Source organism: Achroia grisella, unplaced genomic scaffold (assembly GCF_030625045.1).
Source record: "Achroia grisella isolate CSIRO2021 unplaced genomic scaffold, CSIRO_AGI_Agris_v1 utg511, whole genome shotgun sequence".
Lineage (NCBI taxonomy): Eukaryota > Metazoa > Arthropoda > Insecta > Lepidoptera > Pyralidae > Achroia > Achroia grisella.
In genome coordinates this window covers 693,870-710,668 of record NW_026712905.1, presented here as the reverse complement: position 1 = coordinate 710,668, position 16,799 = coordinate 693,870, and the positions used below count along the sequence as shown (strand labels likewise).

General features: G+C 32.0%; 1 protein-coding gene across 1 annotated transcript; it reads left to right on the top strand.

Moving 5' to 3' along the window:
- Window positions 1-3,751: 3,751 nt before the first annotated feature.
- LOC131846447 (chitinase A-like) lies at window positions 3,752-16,044 on the top strand. The gene is made up of 2 exons (XM_059195752.1): window positions 3,752-3,842; window positions 14,259-16,044. Exon 2 carries the CDS (start codon window positions 14,266-14,268, stop codon window positions 15,931-15,933), a length of 1,668 nt encoding a protein of 555 aa, XP_059051735.1. The 5' UTR covers window positions 3,752-3,842; window positions 14,259-14,265; the 3' UTR covers window positions 15,934-16,044.
- The last annotated feature ends 755 nt before the right edge of the window (window positions 16,045-16,799 follow it).

Genomic DNA, 16,799 nt, shown 5'->3' with positions numbered 1-16,799 from the left:
ATATAATTAGTGGTCGCACAGTAGTTGAAATTCGACTATAATTAATTTAAGTTATACGTTTGAATATTACAAAAGTTATATTTTTGTTTTTGGACTACTGTAATGCTGTTGGCTGCAGCAGGTATACAGCTTCACCGGACGTCAGGGAGCGAGTGTAGATGGCACTCTAAACACGCGGAAGGACATATGGAACGGCTGAAGGCCAACTCCCGCCTGACGGATGTGCTTGTAGTCCGAGGGCACCGCTAGGGGTTCGAAACTTGGCTCAGGCCGTCGTAATTTCGATCCCCGTCCAAATTGGACGGGGGATCGAATTGTCAAAGACTTTCTTCGCGTCTTAATATGTTAGTAGATTACTTTGATAACAAAACAGATACAAACTCAATTCACTGATTTGACAATTACCAATATTGACAATATTTGACATTGACGTTTTGTTATTAGTCGTGTAAGATAATGGTATGTAATTTTATTTATTAAATATATATGTATATTCTGAACTATATATAAACTATAAGTGTGCGAAATTTCAATTCAAATTTCCGTATAAATGGGTAGAAAATTAAGCAAATCACGAATTAATATAATAATAACTATTCTAATTTAGTGTGAACACAGTAACGATCAGCATATGTATGTATTATTACAACTAGGCGTAGTACTTGAAAAGAGAGATGGAACAATTTCTTGCCAGTTATTCTGGGCTCGAACTATATTCTCAACTGACGGTACATTTAAAATAACTGTCCATAATAGACCTATACGAATGAAGATATTTTTATATTTAATTTCTACTCTAAAAAGAACTACAGTTTATAGTTCTTTCTCACTCTATCTACATTGCACGTTTAAAACTAGTGCTTGAAAAAAAATACGTTATTCAACAACATCGTTCCAGACCAGTAACTAAAACACGCAACATGCAGTGTTAGTCACGATATGTTTTGTTTGCGAACATATCGGTTATTAAGGGAGCGTCATTTGATTTTTTTAAGTACAGCCACGCCTGCCCGTCTCTTTGTTCGTGATTCATGATTATGTATGCCTACTTGTGAATGTATTTTTTAACATTGAAGTATTTTTTAATGTAATAATTAATGTTTGAAAATGGAACAGTTGTGCAATATTGTTGTTTTCTGTTTGGAAATATGTGTATAGTTTGGAATGATATTTGTTATATGGAGTTTGTAGTATTTTGTAGCATTATTTTGTGGTGATTTCAATAACTCAATTTCCAGCAATTTCTTGAAGAGGACGACGTTCGTATGCATATACAAGTAAGTCCGTAATAGTAAGTTTTGCACTAAAATTTCTAGACCATACATAACAGCAACTATTGCACTAAAAATTCTACAGGATTTTATAATGGATGCTAATAGAATGAGGTTTCTGCCTGCGCTAATGGTTTACACTGACGGGACACTAGTGGAGGATGATAAGATGAGCATAAAATCGGTTCAGTTAGCCCATCGTGACAAATTCACCAGGAATTTATCACGATGATTTCCAGAGAAGACAGCGTGCAGGTCTATCTGACATGGTACATCGATAGCAAAGGATAGTTAGACAACGGCCTCGATAGTCCAGCGGTTTAGAAGACTGCTTTACTTCCGATAGTCGCGGGTGCGATTTCTCGCACGGTGCAATAATTTTGTATTCATAAGTATGAATATGATTTATCGTGGAAATATATGGCGCTGTGTTAATTGTTCAGGTTTATTTATTTATTAGACTACAAGCTCTGTCCCCCCGATTAATGTCTCATTAATCGGGGGGACAGAATCTAGAGTACACGTGATTTGTTATTATTAAGGCTTTTTAAATATTGTCTATCTGATTCAGAAACTCGTGAATAATAAATCTATAGAAATAAATGAAGTAGTTTTTATTTCAAGTGGTTCAGAAATGTCTGAAAGAAAGAGGAAAATGTAGATAATAAGTAATAACATATAACAGTGACACAATATCCTGTTTGTTTGTTTGACTCGTAGATAATTACACATAGGTAACAATCGAATAACATTATTCATTTTCATCAATATTGTATCAAGAGTCATAATTATGAGCAATATATAAATATTTATTATTAACAGATGAAACAGTATCCTATCTACGATAATATCAAAGCAATTTTGATATAAGAATAAAGCAAAATAGAAACGCAAATAGAAAATAAAGATAAATTCAATATTGACTTACACCCACTCTTGTAGGATGCCTGGCATTTATAGATCAGTAAATAGGTTTTGTAAATAACAGTTTTTGAAATTATTAACATTGATATCAATTTTAATGAAGGGTTTATTAATTACTAGCTACTCGCCTCGGCTTTGCCCGGGTGTACATGTATTATACATGACCTTCCTTCATGACTCTATCTATTTAAAAAAAACCGCTTCAAAATCCGTTGCGTAGTTTTAAAGATTTACATATATAGGGACGGACAGACAGCGACAGCGACTTTGTTTTATACTATTTAATGATATGTTTTTAAATTGAAACAAAACTATTTTCAGTAATCGAAATTTTATGAACCAAATCATATTATTGGCTGGGAAGTCAATGTCGGTGATTTTAAAGACTTTCTGTAGAATATAAAAACAAATATCGCAAAAAAAAACGAGAATAACTAGTTACAAATTATCATTATAATGTTACTATCCTATTACTATTATACTTACTTATTATACTTTCACGCAAAAACTAATGAACGACTTTTGATGAAACTTTACAGTAATATAACGTACATATCACAATAACACATAAGCCATAAATTTCATGTGAAACCGCGGGCACAGCTAGTATTTTATATAGTTAAAATTTAAATATATTATTTGCTTTGTTAGGATATATCGATATTTTATTTTCCTGTTGTGTACGAATGTCCAGATAAAATATAACATTTTGAAAAAAATATGTTTTATCTGTTACATGGAAGGTGTGGTTTTTTATGACACTAGTTGGCATGAACTAGTCGATATAATTTCTCACAATGTTTCTTTATTCAGTCTAAAATGTTTTAAAATGTCTTTGAACTTAGACAATATGTGAAATATGATATCACCAGCTATATGATATTGTCATATGCATCGACGATTGTGTTTGACAGTGGCCAGTACTATTCCATTCACATTTAGAAATGTAATAATAATAATAATAAGTTTGTGAGTATGAATAGATAAATGGATGCTTGTTACTATTTCATGTAAAAACTACTAACGGATTTTGATGATATTTTAAAGTAACATAACTTATAATTCAGAATAACACTTGGCTATAAATTTCATGCGGTTGAAATCGCGAGCACAGCTAATAGAAACTATAATATTAATTTATAAATGAAAAAGTGCTTCCATTTCCCTATTTGTTAACTTTTTCGATTAAATGGCTGAATCGATGTGACTTCAAGATACACTGTATCGAACGACTAACTTTTAATAAAAAAAAAAGTTGCATGTAATTTATGTAAGAGATTTATGGTTATTAAGTTGTCAAATTATTGAGCACGTTTATAGTTTTGCTATTATAGAATACGTGAGAATCGAATACGGAAAATAATTCAATATGTGCCGTTTTCGCACGAAATAGAGTTTCTGCATAGTCATAAGACAACGAGCAGCTGTTTCGATCACGTACGTATCCGCTATTTATGTACCCCAATGCTAGGGACGTGCCAAACCGTAGCAGCTAAACCGCGACTGCAATACAAATGCGAGCCCTTGAGTGATTCAACGGAGGTTTTCCTGGACAACACTATTGAGTACTAGCATTAGTATCGGGAGAGCCGGCGCCAACGCATGTGCGCGCCGATACGTGATCACACTAATCTGGATTAAATACGGGTGCGTTATTTGTGTCACAACACTAGTCGCAATTTTGAATTTCGAATCCGACGCGCTACAACCAACAGTTTTACATTCGAATTCTAATTTCAAATTTCGTTCGAATTGTATCTTCCAGTCTGATTGGAGTTCGAGATTTAAAATTGTGACTTTCTTTACTGTTACCTATATTACCGTTACGTGTCCCTTTGCAAATCGAAAATACAGTGCACAGTTTTATATTTCCGTTGTACAATTTTGTGCTCTATAACTGTTCGTTTAAGATTGAAAGTGCATAAACGTAATGAGATGCATAAACGCTTAACGGTCACTGATAAGTGCGATCGATGACCTTAAAAATTATTAACACAGATGGAATTTCACGACAACAAAGATGTACAGTCGCTTATATTCTAATTGATACAGGATAATGCGATTGTAAAACAGTTATTCCAAATTGTTTTTTCCTAACTGTTATTGTGATTGATCGGGCAGCATTGTGACAATAACGGCATTGTTATGGCGAGCCAATTTTTGAGTGCACCAATATATAAGGGCGTATGCACAATGGATATATTGTAGGAATATTTAACCGACTTCAAAAAAGGTCAATTTTTTATTCATATTCATGTTATTTAATTCACAATTGTAATAGTAATTACAATTATATGTCAACAGATAAATATGTCATCATTATTACAATATTAATTATTTTAAATAATTAATTAAATCATACTCGTGAACGGGTGCTGCTTGTAGGGACTGGTCTTTAGTCTGTAGTTATGAACACTGATTAGGCTATTGCAATAGCATATGCTGGTTGTTATTCTCCCATATTTGAATTTAAAAATGAACCTGTTTTATTTTATACACTTTATTTGAAAAGAATACGAGCTGAGTTTTGTGTCAGTTCTTTTCATCTCTATCAATACAATTCAATACAATACATGGTCAGTTTACTTTATGATTTCATTCATGTATAATAATATAACCATATAGTGATATTTTCTTGATTTGAAAAAAGTTTTTGGTGTATAATTGGAAACGGGAAAAAATTACTGAAATTTTTTAACATGTTTGCTAGGGTGCTACAACTCAACCTACCCTTGGAACCGCAGATAACTTTTACTATGCTTTATAATACAACTTTCTTAACTTAAGTAACTAACTTAACCATTTTAGAAGTTTTAGAACGGGGAAAGTAATTGACGATAAAAGCTACAAAATTATTTAAAAAAAAGTGCAGAATCTCAATTCGACTCTATAGTTTTTCGTATATCATATACATACGATATTATCTATTATGTAGTTACCAATTTTGATGACTATTTTTATTCACAATAGTTTACATCCATGTTTATAAATCGGACTATTTTAGTTTGATTATTATTGACCATAGTCGATTGTTTTGTGTTTTTTTTTTAATTATTGATGTATATCTGTATCTAAATATATATACTATGCTATCTGTAGTATTCATAGTATATTAATTATGTGTCAAATTCACAATGCTAAATATACACTTATACTAACTTTCACAGTCGAAAGAAGAAAGTTCTCGAAACAATAAATTTAACTATAAATGACACATGAGTAATATATATATTTACTAGCTACTCGCCCCGCCTTCGCACGGGTGTACATGTATTACACATATAAACCTTCCTCTTGGATCACTCTATCTAATAAAAAAACCGCTTCAAAATCCGTTGCGTCGTTTTAAAGATTGAAGCATACGTAGGGACGGACAGACAGCGACAGCGACTTTATTTTATACCATCTAATGATAATAATATGTTTCGACAATGCACACAGCGCCATCTTGTCTTAAGCCAAGAGTTTATGTTATAGGTACTAGATACTAGATAACTGATATAAGTAGATATATTTTTTTGTAAATACATTCATAACATACATAAAAAACACCGATACAAATGAAAAAAAATTATACTCATGAATATAAATGTTTGTACTGTGCGAGAATCGAACCCGTAACCACCGGAAGTAAAGTGGTGTACTAAACCGCTAGACCACCGAGGCTGTCCATATTTGCATCGACGTTGATTATTCTAGTTTTAGTAATTATTGTTTATTCGCGTTTTGACCCCTATATTTTATTATTTTATTAAATATTTTAGAAGTCGAGAAATAAAATACATATCTATATATAAATGCTAATGTAATGATAAATTATTTTTTTAAATTTTGAAATATTAAATGCCCATCTTAAACTAGTTTTGGGATTTAGCGGCTCACAGGGGAATATCCATTTTTTTTATTGAAGGTTTTGGGCTATTGTCAAGTCTACCTGTAGCACTGCGACCTACATAGATCTATTGTGCTCGCCAATGGGAAGATTCAAAGGGTCAATGGGTTGAAAACTACGTAAGTTTCTTATTCATGGCAAATATATTTTTATGTGGATCATTTTTCATCTATTTTGAACCTTTTCCACTTTGAAACAATGCATACAATTAATAACCGGTGTAGCGTCAAGTAGTAATATTGACATGTTCCATGTGACATGTTTTTTTTATAATTACGTGTTAGAAACACGTGAGAACAATTACCGTGTAAGTGGAACAAAGAATGTTGTTATACTAATATACATACATACATAATCGGAACAAACATTCATAATATCAATAATAAATTGTTTATTCTATAAGCAACGATACAATTTTTTTTTATAAATAACTTTTCTAATGAATCTGCATACCTTAGTTTGTTTTGTCTGTGGTTTAATACAGAATATCAATAGAAGTCAGGTATTCAGTACGTTACGTTATAGAATTCTTATATTTGCGTCACTAGGAACAAAATGTGTTTTATATGAATCTGTAAAAATATTATAAAATCTAAAAATTATAAAAATACGTCCTGTTAAGTGCTATCAGATTTGCGATATCAGGAACAAAATACTTTTTTTATATAAATCTGTGTAACTTTAAAATTGAATTCACGTATTTAATCTCGGAAAAGAAAAAAAAAACATTCCGTTTTAGAGTTCTAACAGGCTTGCGACACCAGGAATAACATGTTTTTATATGAATCTGTGTAACAAATTTAAAAAATAAGTCAAATATTGACATCTCAGGAAAAGTTTAAAAAATACATTCCGTTTAAAATTACTTAGACTTGCATCACTAGGAACAAAATATTTTTTATATGAATCTGTGTAACAAATTTAAAATGGAAGTTGAGTATCGATATTTAACAGAAAATTTAAAATAAATACATTCCGTTATCAACTTTCATCAACTTCTATCATATTTGCGACAGCAGAAACAAAATATATTTAATATGAATCTGTGTAACTTTAAAATCAAAGTCACGTATCGACTCCCGGCAAAAAGAAAATACAGTCCGTTTTAAAGTTCTAACAGGCTTGCGTACTAGGAACAAAATGTATTTCATATGAATCTGTGTAACAAATTTAAAAAAAGAACGGCCATCGTTTCCATAGATTATATAGAAGTTTTTGTCCACATATGCAAGCTCGCTTCATTTAAAACGAAACGATTTTTGTGTGAAACTGTTCTTTTTTAGTAGAATAACAGGTTTTATTTTTAGTAGAATATTTATCCAATTTTCACGAGGTGCCAACTTTAAAATGCAGTGTTAATTACTCTGTGAATTCTACTATATTATTTTTAAATACATAACATTTGCAATCTGTATTTAATAACATTATACAACGATATCAGCATTCATAAGGGTAAAAAGATGGAATAAGGAAAATATAAATTGAAATATCTCATTTACTGTAATCTATAGATAATAATCAATTATTTTGACCTAGCTGTGCCCGCGGTTTCACCCACTTCAAATTTATATATAGATATTATTCTGAAGTATAAGTTATATTACCTACTGTAAAGTTTCATGAAAATCCGTTCCGTAGGTTTTGCGTGAAAGAGTTATAAATATCCAGCGATCTATCCATTCATAATCATAAACTTTCGCGATAATAATGTTAGTAAGATATTTATACAAATTTCTTAAAGAGAATTCTGTAAGTTTGTATGTGTAGGAGTAATGTCAGGAAATGCTGCATGTATTAGACAAACTCTTTCTATTATGTACACTGGTCTATTAGAGCGAAGTAAGGAAGGGTCCATAGTTTAGTAATAGAATACTTTATTCAGTTCAAATTACCTACACTTGTTCAATCAGTATAATTTAGATACGGTACTGGTAAAATTTTAAAAACTTACCACTTAACTGGCTCTATTCACCCCTAAAAACCTATTAATGTAATGTAATAAATTTATTTGAAATACTAAAGTAGTTTATACCATAGAGTAATTAACACTATTATTACAGCAAACCCAGTATATATATATATATATTTATATAATTATTACATAGTAGTTTGTCGTGTAATAATTACATGTATTCACGTTAAAGTCAAAATTTACAGACCTTTTTTCTAATATTTTAAAGTTGACAAGGAACATGTATTGACCAAAGAGTTCTTAACAATTATTCTAATAATACGGCACCGCATTTATAAGAATTATTTCAAAATTTAAACCACTTAACAACCTGTCATTCTTCTAAAAAGGTTTGTACAATATATACAAAACTTCTTTTGATTTAATTGACTCAGACTGCAATGCATTTATACAAACAAAAAGATGCGAATATTCCGTGTTGAAAAAAATATTGTAGTTATACAAACATACAAAACTTATTTGTTTATTTATTTATAATTTTTATATTTCAAGTGATGCAAACCTCCATACTAACTCTTTTACTTTTTAAATCCACTTTCGTATCTAGAATACCACAGATGCTAAATATCAATGTGCTACAAATTACAATTCCAGATTCAAATAATATAACCAACATAACCTTCGCCTTGTATCCAGTTCGTTGACTCGATCTTGAAAAAAAAACAGTCCTTTCGTCACCCACGCCTCATTGTATGTTAATTATATAACCCAGATACCTAATAGATACAGTATGCATCGAATGGCATAATATTTCGTTCCCATTTGCGCGCCAAAATGTCTTTGACTGACCTATAACCTAGAATGAAATAGTATCTAGTTTTGTTTATCGACAATGAAGAAGACAATGGAATAAAGCTGTACAGCTTTATAGAATGAATTAAAGAGATATACAGTACTAATGATACTGTTTGGAGATAATTGAGTTTTATTTTTTTTATAAGTAGTGAAGAATTCAGAGATATTTCCGTTAAAAACATAGTAAACATTTTGCGAATAAAAATGTTTATTATAGAACTAGTAAAACTCGCGACTTCGTCCGCGTGGAATTTTGTAACATTACTTTATTTTTCTAAAATAAAAGTAGTCTAAGTTACTCCTTATTACATCAGCTACCTGCCAATCAAAGTCCCGTCAAAATCGATCCAACCATTTCAGAGATTAGCCGGAACAAACAGACAGACAGCCAAAAATTTGTAAAAAAAAATATTTTGGTGTACGTACCTTATTAATATTCATATGCATGTATGTAGTAAAAAACGGTTATTTCAATATTACAAACAGACACTCGCAATTTTATTTATATGTATAGATAAGTTGCACATAAATGTCACATTTTTTTAATAATTTTAAATGTATATTTGCAAATAATTATGTTTTTTTGCAGTTTTAATGCAAAACCTCAGAGTATTATATTACGGCATTAATGATTCATTTAATTCGCTATAGGTACTCTTTAATTATTGAAAAATATTGAAATTTGTTTGTATTTTAAATACATATGTTTCCTACCGTTCAATATGGGAAGTATATTCACAATTTTATACATATTTTTGAGATAATTTTTTTGTTTGCCGAGTAACTTGGTTGAAAGAATATCTTTGAAATTAATGAATACTATGATTAAATTCAGAAAATTGGAATTATATTATCATGTCCGATATAAAAACCGGAATCCATGGTATTAATAACTGATTCCGGTTCCACTTTCAATCAGATCAATGTGAAATATTTTTTTAAGAAAATGCATTTTTTTATTATATATGGAATATGTAACTTATAATGATACGTAAGTGGAGGCTGGCCAGACTGTATGGTATATAATTTTATTTCCTGATATTTATAAACCTTACATTATAAACCAAAAATGTGCTCTTTATAACATACCTGGGTAAATCCATCAATAATAACTCTCAACGCCATCTAGTTCCAAGGTAAGCAGAGTTTATGTTATGGGTACTAGATAACTAATATAACTACTTAGATATATTTTTTTAATACATACATAATATACATAGAAAACACCCAGACCTGTCAAACAATCATACTCATGAATACAAAAAGCTTGTGCTATGCGAGGAATCGAACCTGCGACCATCGGAAGGAAAGCAGTGTGCTAAACCACTAGACCACAAGGCCGTAGAGTCTTTCTTCTAGTTTAGTTAAATATTACTAATTTCCGAGTTGAAGATATCACGTTACTTGATTTTACAATATTTACTTTAAAATCGGGGACACCACTTTCACAGTGATACGGTTGTTGTTACGGTTAAAATTTAATTCAGCGGGATATCATTTGCTTGTCGTAATTTCTTACAGTTTCTTTAATTTCTTGTTGTACTTTCATTTTATATGTACATATATTGGTAAAAAGAAAATATAGAAAAAGATTTGGAATACAGATATGTATATTAGGAACGATCGTCAAGATATTGAATATTTTATGTATACCTACGAATTTTTTTTATATTAAAAAATATATATGAATTAAGTAATAATTATTGGTTTTTATCATTTGAGTTTCAAGTATGTCAATTGACCCAAACTTTTATGGTGTCGCCTGTAATCGAACTCACGATCATTGGGTTTCATTGGGGTTTAGTCTCTTTGTGTAACTAATTCTATTTTAATATGTACTGTATGTATATTTCATCTGCCGCATATTTTTCCTGTTTTTTAAACATTTTCAATTGAGTTCCGATCCTATTGGCCGTAGCGTAAATTATAAAGCCTTTTTCGATTATTGGCGTTTCCAACACTAAAACAATTTTCATATTCCGATTAGTGGTACCACAGATAACATAATATTACGTACTGGTACCGTACCGTACTGTGCCGTACCGTACTGGTACCACAGACATCTTAACTTATAAATGTAAGTACATAATATAGCGAATTTAATACCTAAGGCCGTTCTACCAGTCATAAATAAGGCTAACTTAGAAATTAGCAAGCATCGTAATATATATAAGTATATTTTTAATTAATTATTAAACATAATTGAAAATTGTAATAGTGTAAAAATTGAATATTTTCGGACTACTCTAATGCTGTTGGCCGCAGCTGGTCTTTACAGCTTCACTGGACGACAGGGGGCGAGTGCAGATGGCAGTAACTAATAAACCCGCGGAAGGACTTATAGAGCGGCTGAAGGCAAACTCCCGCCTGACGGCGGAGACTTTAGTCTGAGGACACCTCTAGGGGTCCGAACCTCGACTCAGGCCGTCGTAATTGCGATCCCCGTTTGAATTGGACGGGGGATCGATCGGAGGGGCTAAAAATTGTAACATAATTATATGTGTGTATAAATATACATAAAGTAACTGTTACTGGAGCGGGAACACAACTATTATTTTAATAAAAATCAAATATTACTAAAAATGTGTATTCTTCCCAAAAGGGCTCACAGCAAGAAGTAACAAAACAATATAGATAGTCAAAAGTGACGTATAAAAAATAGATATAAAAATATAAAGTTTATAAAAAGAATGGTAGACAAGCTGCCAGCAACAGTAACTATATTTATTTATATAATAATTAAAATGAACTTAATATAGAGCTAAAAGTACATATGGCGGACTTAACACCTAGTGGTAATTAATTCATCATAAATTTTCCAATATTTTTGTGCGAGTTGAAGAATGTCTCCATTCTATATATGCGGGCTTTATCATGGCGATGCAATATTGTGATATTATGAAATGAATGTACATAAATATGTTTTTTATATAGTAGGAATGGCAAACAAGCTGATGGCACACTTGATGGTTAGTGGTAACCGTGTCTAGATAATGAATATAACATGATATGAGATAACAACACCACGGACATATACAGTATCCAGAGCCGTAAAACATCAATAATAATAAAAATAAAAGAGAAATGTCTCGCGAAACAGTTCTAATTGACATATTTTAGACATTGACTTTAATTTTGTTAATTTATAATGATATTTAATTTCGAGTTAGTGTTCTTGTTAAAGTTGGGCTAAAAAGGACTTGTATCCAGAGCCGTTAAACATAATATTAAAAAAATGTTACATAGGACAACCGATGTCACTCATGCGTTGACATTCCAGCACAGCATGTTTATTACAATCAAAACTGTATTTTTGTTTCGAACTATTCTAATGCTGTTGGCTGCAGCTGGCCTTTACAGCTTCACTGAAGATTTAAACGAACTTCACAAAAAGTGTATTAAAATTTTTTTTTAATAATAACAGTAATCAAGGAATTAACAATCTCCGTCCCGTAAAAAGGTATAAATCAAATTAAAAATGATTTATTCATGTAGAACATTTTAGCCACTTATGAACGTCAAGTTTTTTGTATTAACATTTTGTTTCTGCCGTCCAGTTTAGTGTACAGATTTAATTAAGAATTGTCACGAAACTCAACTGAATTTATTTTTTTAAAGCTATTTTATTTACATTGTTCACTTATATAAGTGTTTAAGTATAACATTAAATGAAAATCCCATGCAGGAACCACTATTGCCATGCCCCTTTTGTCATTTAAAATGCCATTAAATTTAATTAATTAAATTCATTTTAAATATTATTATCATTATTTGTATAAACAAATTAATCAATAGTTAATATTGATAATTGTGTGTTACATGTCAGAAATTACTAAATGTATGAAATCTTTCTTACTGGCTGTGTCCCGAGGTTTCCTCCGCATGTGTGTGTGTATATTATTGTGATGTATAAGCTATATTACTGAAAAGTTTCATCAAAATCCGTTCTATAGTTTTTGCGTGAAAGAATAACAAACTTCGATCGATACTCACAAAATTTCGTGTTTATAATTTTAATAATATTTTATAATTAAGAAATAATAAATACATTTATTGCACCGTTTTATTTTATTTATTTATTTAATTCAGGCTATTAATGGCCTATATTATGAATACATTATATATTAATTTTATGCAATAAAATTTTATTTAGTTTTATAAATTAAAAAAAATATATTTTATATGAGACTAGCAATCGCCCCGGTTTCGCACGGGTATACATGTATTATATATATAAACCTTCCTCTTGAATCACTCTATCTATTAAAAAAAATTCTCTTCAAAATCCGTTGTGTAGTTTTAAAGATTTAAGCATACATAGGGACGGACAACAGCGACAGCGACTTTATTTTATACTATGTAATGATGTTCATCCACATTTACAGTATGATAATGTTTTGTTGTATGAATCATTACTTATGTAATATTATTTTATCTGTGGTATTGTCATAGTATTAATCATTACAATCTAACTAGGTATATCTTGAAAATCTAAGTACTCGTATGATGTTTACTTGAGTATGTATGAGATAACGATAACCTATAATTATATGATATATATTAGTAATAGTGGTGTCTCTTTAAATCCATACTGTCATAATAAACAAAGTCTATCTGTCTGTTTATTACCTTCACATAACACCCAGATCAATTGAAACAATCATAATCATAAATACAAACGTTTCCATGGTGCGAGGAATCGAACCCTCAATCATTAAAAGCAAAACTGTTGAACCGTCGAGGTCGTCAAACATTAAACAAAATATGTTAGTTTGTAGTTCAAGTACTTTTCTTTTCTTTTTAAAAGTTATAATATTTACTTTTAAATCAATTCTACATTGTTATTTAAATTAATTTCAATCAGTAATATAATATAGAAATCAATTACAGTATCAATGAATACTTATATGTAATAAAAAATAAATAAATAGTATAAATATAAATAAATTACATATAACTTATTTTTTTTAAATAACCATGTTCTAAATTTAAATATTTCGGATTATGAATATTCTTTTTTATTTACATACAAAGCTACCATACAAACATAGCTCGAACGCATTATCTAAACAGGTTAATGTATCTCTTGACGCATCATAGGTGCGGCATTCTCCAACAAAAACACTTAGTAGATAACACAAAACAGAATATAAACAAACAATTAAAAAACAATTAAATTGATCTGTCACCTTGACCGCCCCACTAACATGACCGGGATAAAAAACTGTGCTAACGATTTTATTAAGCTCAAATAATTCCAGCACCGACATTCCGCACAATACGGGTATCTCGTAGCGGTTGGCCTACAACTCGCCATATATAACAGATAACACTGAGATGCAAGTCCAGTTTGTTCGTGGCGCCTCTTTGTGAGGTTTGGCTCACCGTACTTTTTTGTTTCTAGAGCCGACATGGGACTCATTTGGGCTGTGATCATCGCGGCGGGACTGGTCGCCTTCGCCGACTGCGCGCCCCCAGGGAAACCCAGTCTTGGCTGGGGTGAGCGCACCTTCGCCATTATAGAAGTCAACCAGGCCGCTACAGCTTACAACCAGCTCGTCAAAAAGAAGGATGCCGCCGACGTTTCTGTGACATGGAATGTTTGGTCTGGAGATCCTGCTGAGAAGGCGAGGGTCCTGCTTAATGGAAAGGAGTATTGGACTGGTGCAGCCGGAGCGTCCGGATCAGCGACCTTCAAAGTGAAGAAGGGCGGAAGGTACCAAATGACGGTTGAGCTCTGCAACAAGGATGGCTGCAGCTCGAGCGACCCCACCGAGATTATAGTAGCTGATACAGATGGTAGCCATTTACCGCCTTTAGATTTTACGGTTGGAGAGAAAAATAAATTGTTCAAGCAAACCTCAGGAAAAGTGGTTGGTGCGTACTTCGTAGAATGGGGAGTTTATCCCAGAAAGTTCCCAGTTGATCGTGTGCCAATTCCAAACTTAACTCACTTGTTATATGGTTTCATTCCAATTTGTGGTGGTGATGGTATCAACGACAGTTTGAAAGAAATCGAAGGTAGTTTCCAAGCTCTGCAGCGTTCGTGCAGCGGCCGTGAGGACTTCAAAGTATCCATTCATGATCCATGGGCTGCTTTACAGAAACCACAAAAGGGACTTTCCTCGTGGAACGAACCCTATAAGGGTAACTTTGGCCAGCTGATGATGTTAAAGCAAGCTAGACCCGATCTGAAAATTCTGCCTTCCGTTGGTGGATGGACACTTGCTGATCCGTTCTTCTTCTTTACCGACAAAACAAAGAGAGACCGTTTCGTAGCTTCTGTAAAAGACTTCCTTGAGACTTGGAAATTCTTCGATGGTGTTGACATCGACTGGGAATTTCCCGGAGGTAAAGGTGCTAATCCAGATCTTGGTAGTCCAAAAGATGGTCAGGTTTACGTACTCCTCATGAAAGAACTTCGTGAAATGTTGGATGCACTTTCCATAGAAACTGGCAAGAAATATGAACTCACTTCAGCTATCAGCGCCGGTTGGGATAAGATTCAGGTAGTTGACTACAGCGCTGCTCAGAAATATATGGACCATATCTTTTTAATGAGCTACGACTTTAAGGGAGCCTGGTCCAATGACACTTTGGGTCACCAGACCTCTTTATATGCACCTTCATGGAGTCCTAAGGAGACATACACGACCGACTTTGGAGTTAAATTCCTGTTAGCTCAAGGAGTGAGCCCCAAGAAGATCGTTGTTGGAGTTGCCATGTACGGCCGAGGTTGGACTGGAGTTCATGATTACGAGAACGATATTCCATTCACAGGCAATGCCACAGGTCCCGTAAAAGGCACATGGCAAGACGGTGTAGTGGATTATAGAGAGATTGCTAATGAAATAGCTATAGGCAAATGGGAGTACCATTATGATAATGTTGCCCAAGCACCTTACGTCTTCAGGCCGTCTACTGGCGATCTAATAACATACGATGACGCCAGATCTGTTATAGAAAAAGGAAAGTATGTAAGAAATAATAAACTTGGTGGTCTGTTCGCTTGGGAAATTGACGCGGACAATGGTGATATACTAAACGCAATGAATATGGGTCTCGGAAATAGTTCGTGATAGTGCAAAACTAGACTGATTGTGATCATAACGTAAGTGTTAATATAAGTAATTTCCGTGTTGTAATATAAAAGAATGAGTGTATGTGAAAGATTATATGTTTAATTACAATACGTTTTTCATTTATTATTTTTCTGCAGGTTTGCCAATTTTTGCTTTATTTCTTTTGTAGTTAAAGTAAGTTTTTATTGTAAATAGAATAGCAAACAAGCTGACACTCCACCTAATGATAAGAGGAAATCATCACTCATATACCTGAACCTTCTGTTCACGGACATTCTGGTGTAATGTTGTAAACATTTGTAGGCATTCTGAAGGACTAAGATATTATGCCTTTAAACCCTGCCATATTACTGTCGTATACTTACAATGATTTCGCTACTAAATCTCCCAACTTATAAAGCAAAGTTGCTTAGGGGCTGAAATGGATAGGCATAAAAAAGAATTAACTAAGTGAGATTGAAAGCGTATACCTAAGATTTTTGGTGATCATTTACAGAAACATAATTCAGTAAAGATACTATTAGTAAAATACATTTAAAAATATATCATTTTTTATTTTTATTAAAAATATTTGTATTTTTATTTTAAGTTGTTTATTTTTACAAATATAACAAAGCTGATTATATATTAAATACCGCATTAGGCGAACTTATATCGCGGGAGTCGAATAATTGCCAAAAGTTATCAACTATTTTTACATTATTAGAAGTTATTAAATTTGATATATCCAAGAGTCTGCACACGAATAAACATATCTTAATATAATTTCATTTGAACATTGTTTTCTATCGCGAATGTTGAAGTATATTATAACAAAATGCCAGCTGGAAATTGCACTAAAGAGTAACTGTATGACAATGTAT

Bases quoted from the DNA above. Each gene is read 5' to 3' on its own strand.
- LOC131846447 (XM_059195752.1), top strand. From the start codon at position 14,266: ATGGGACTCATTTGGGCTGTGATCATCGCGGCGGGACTGGTCGCCTTC.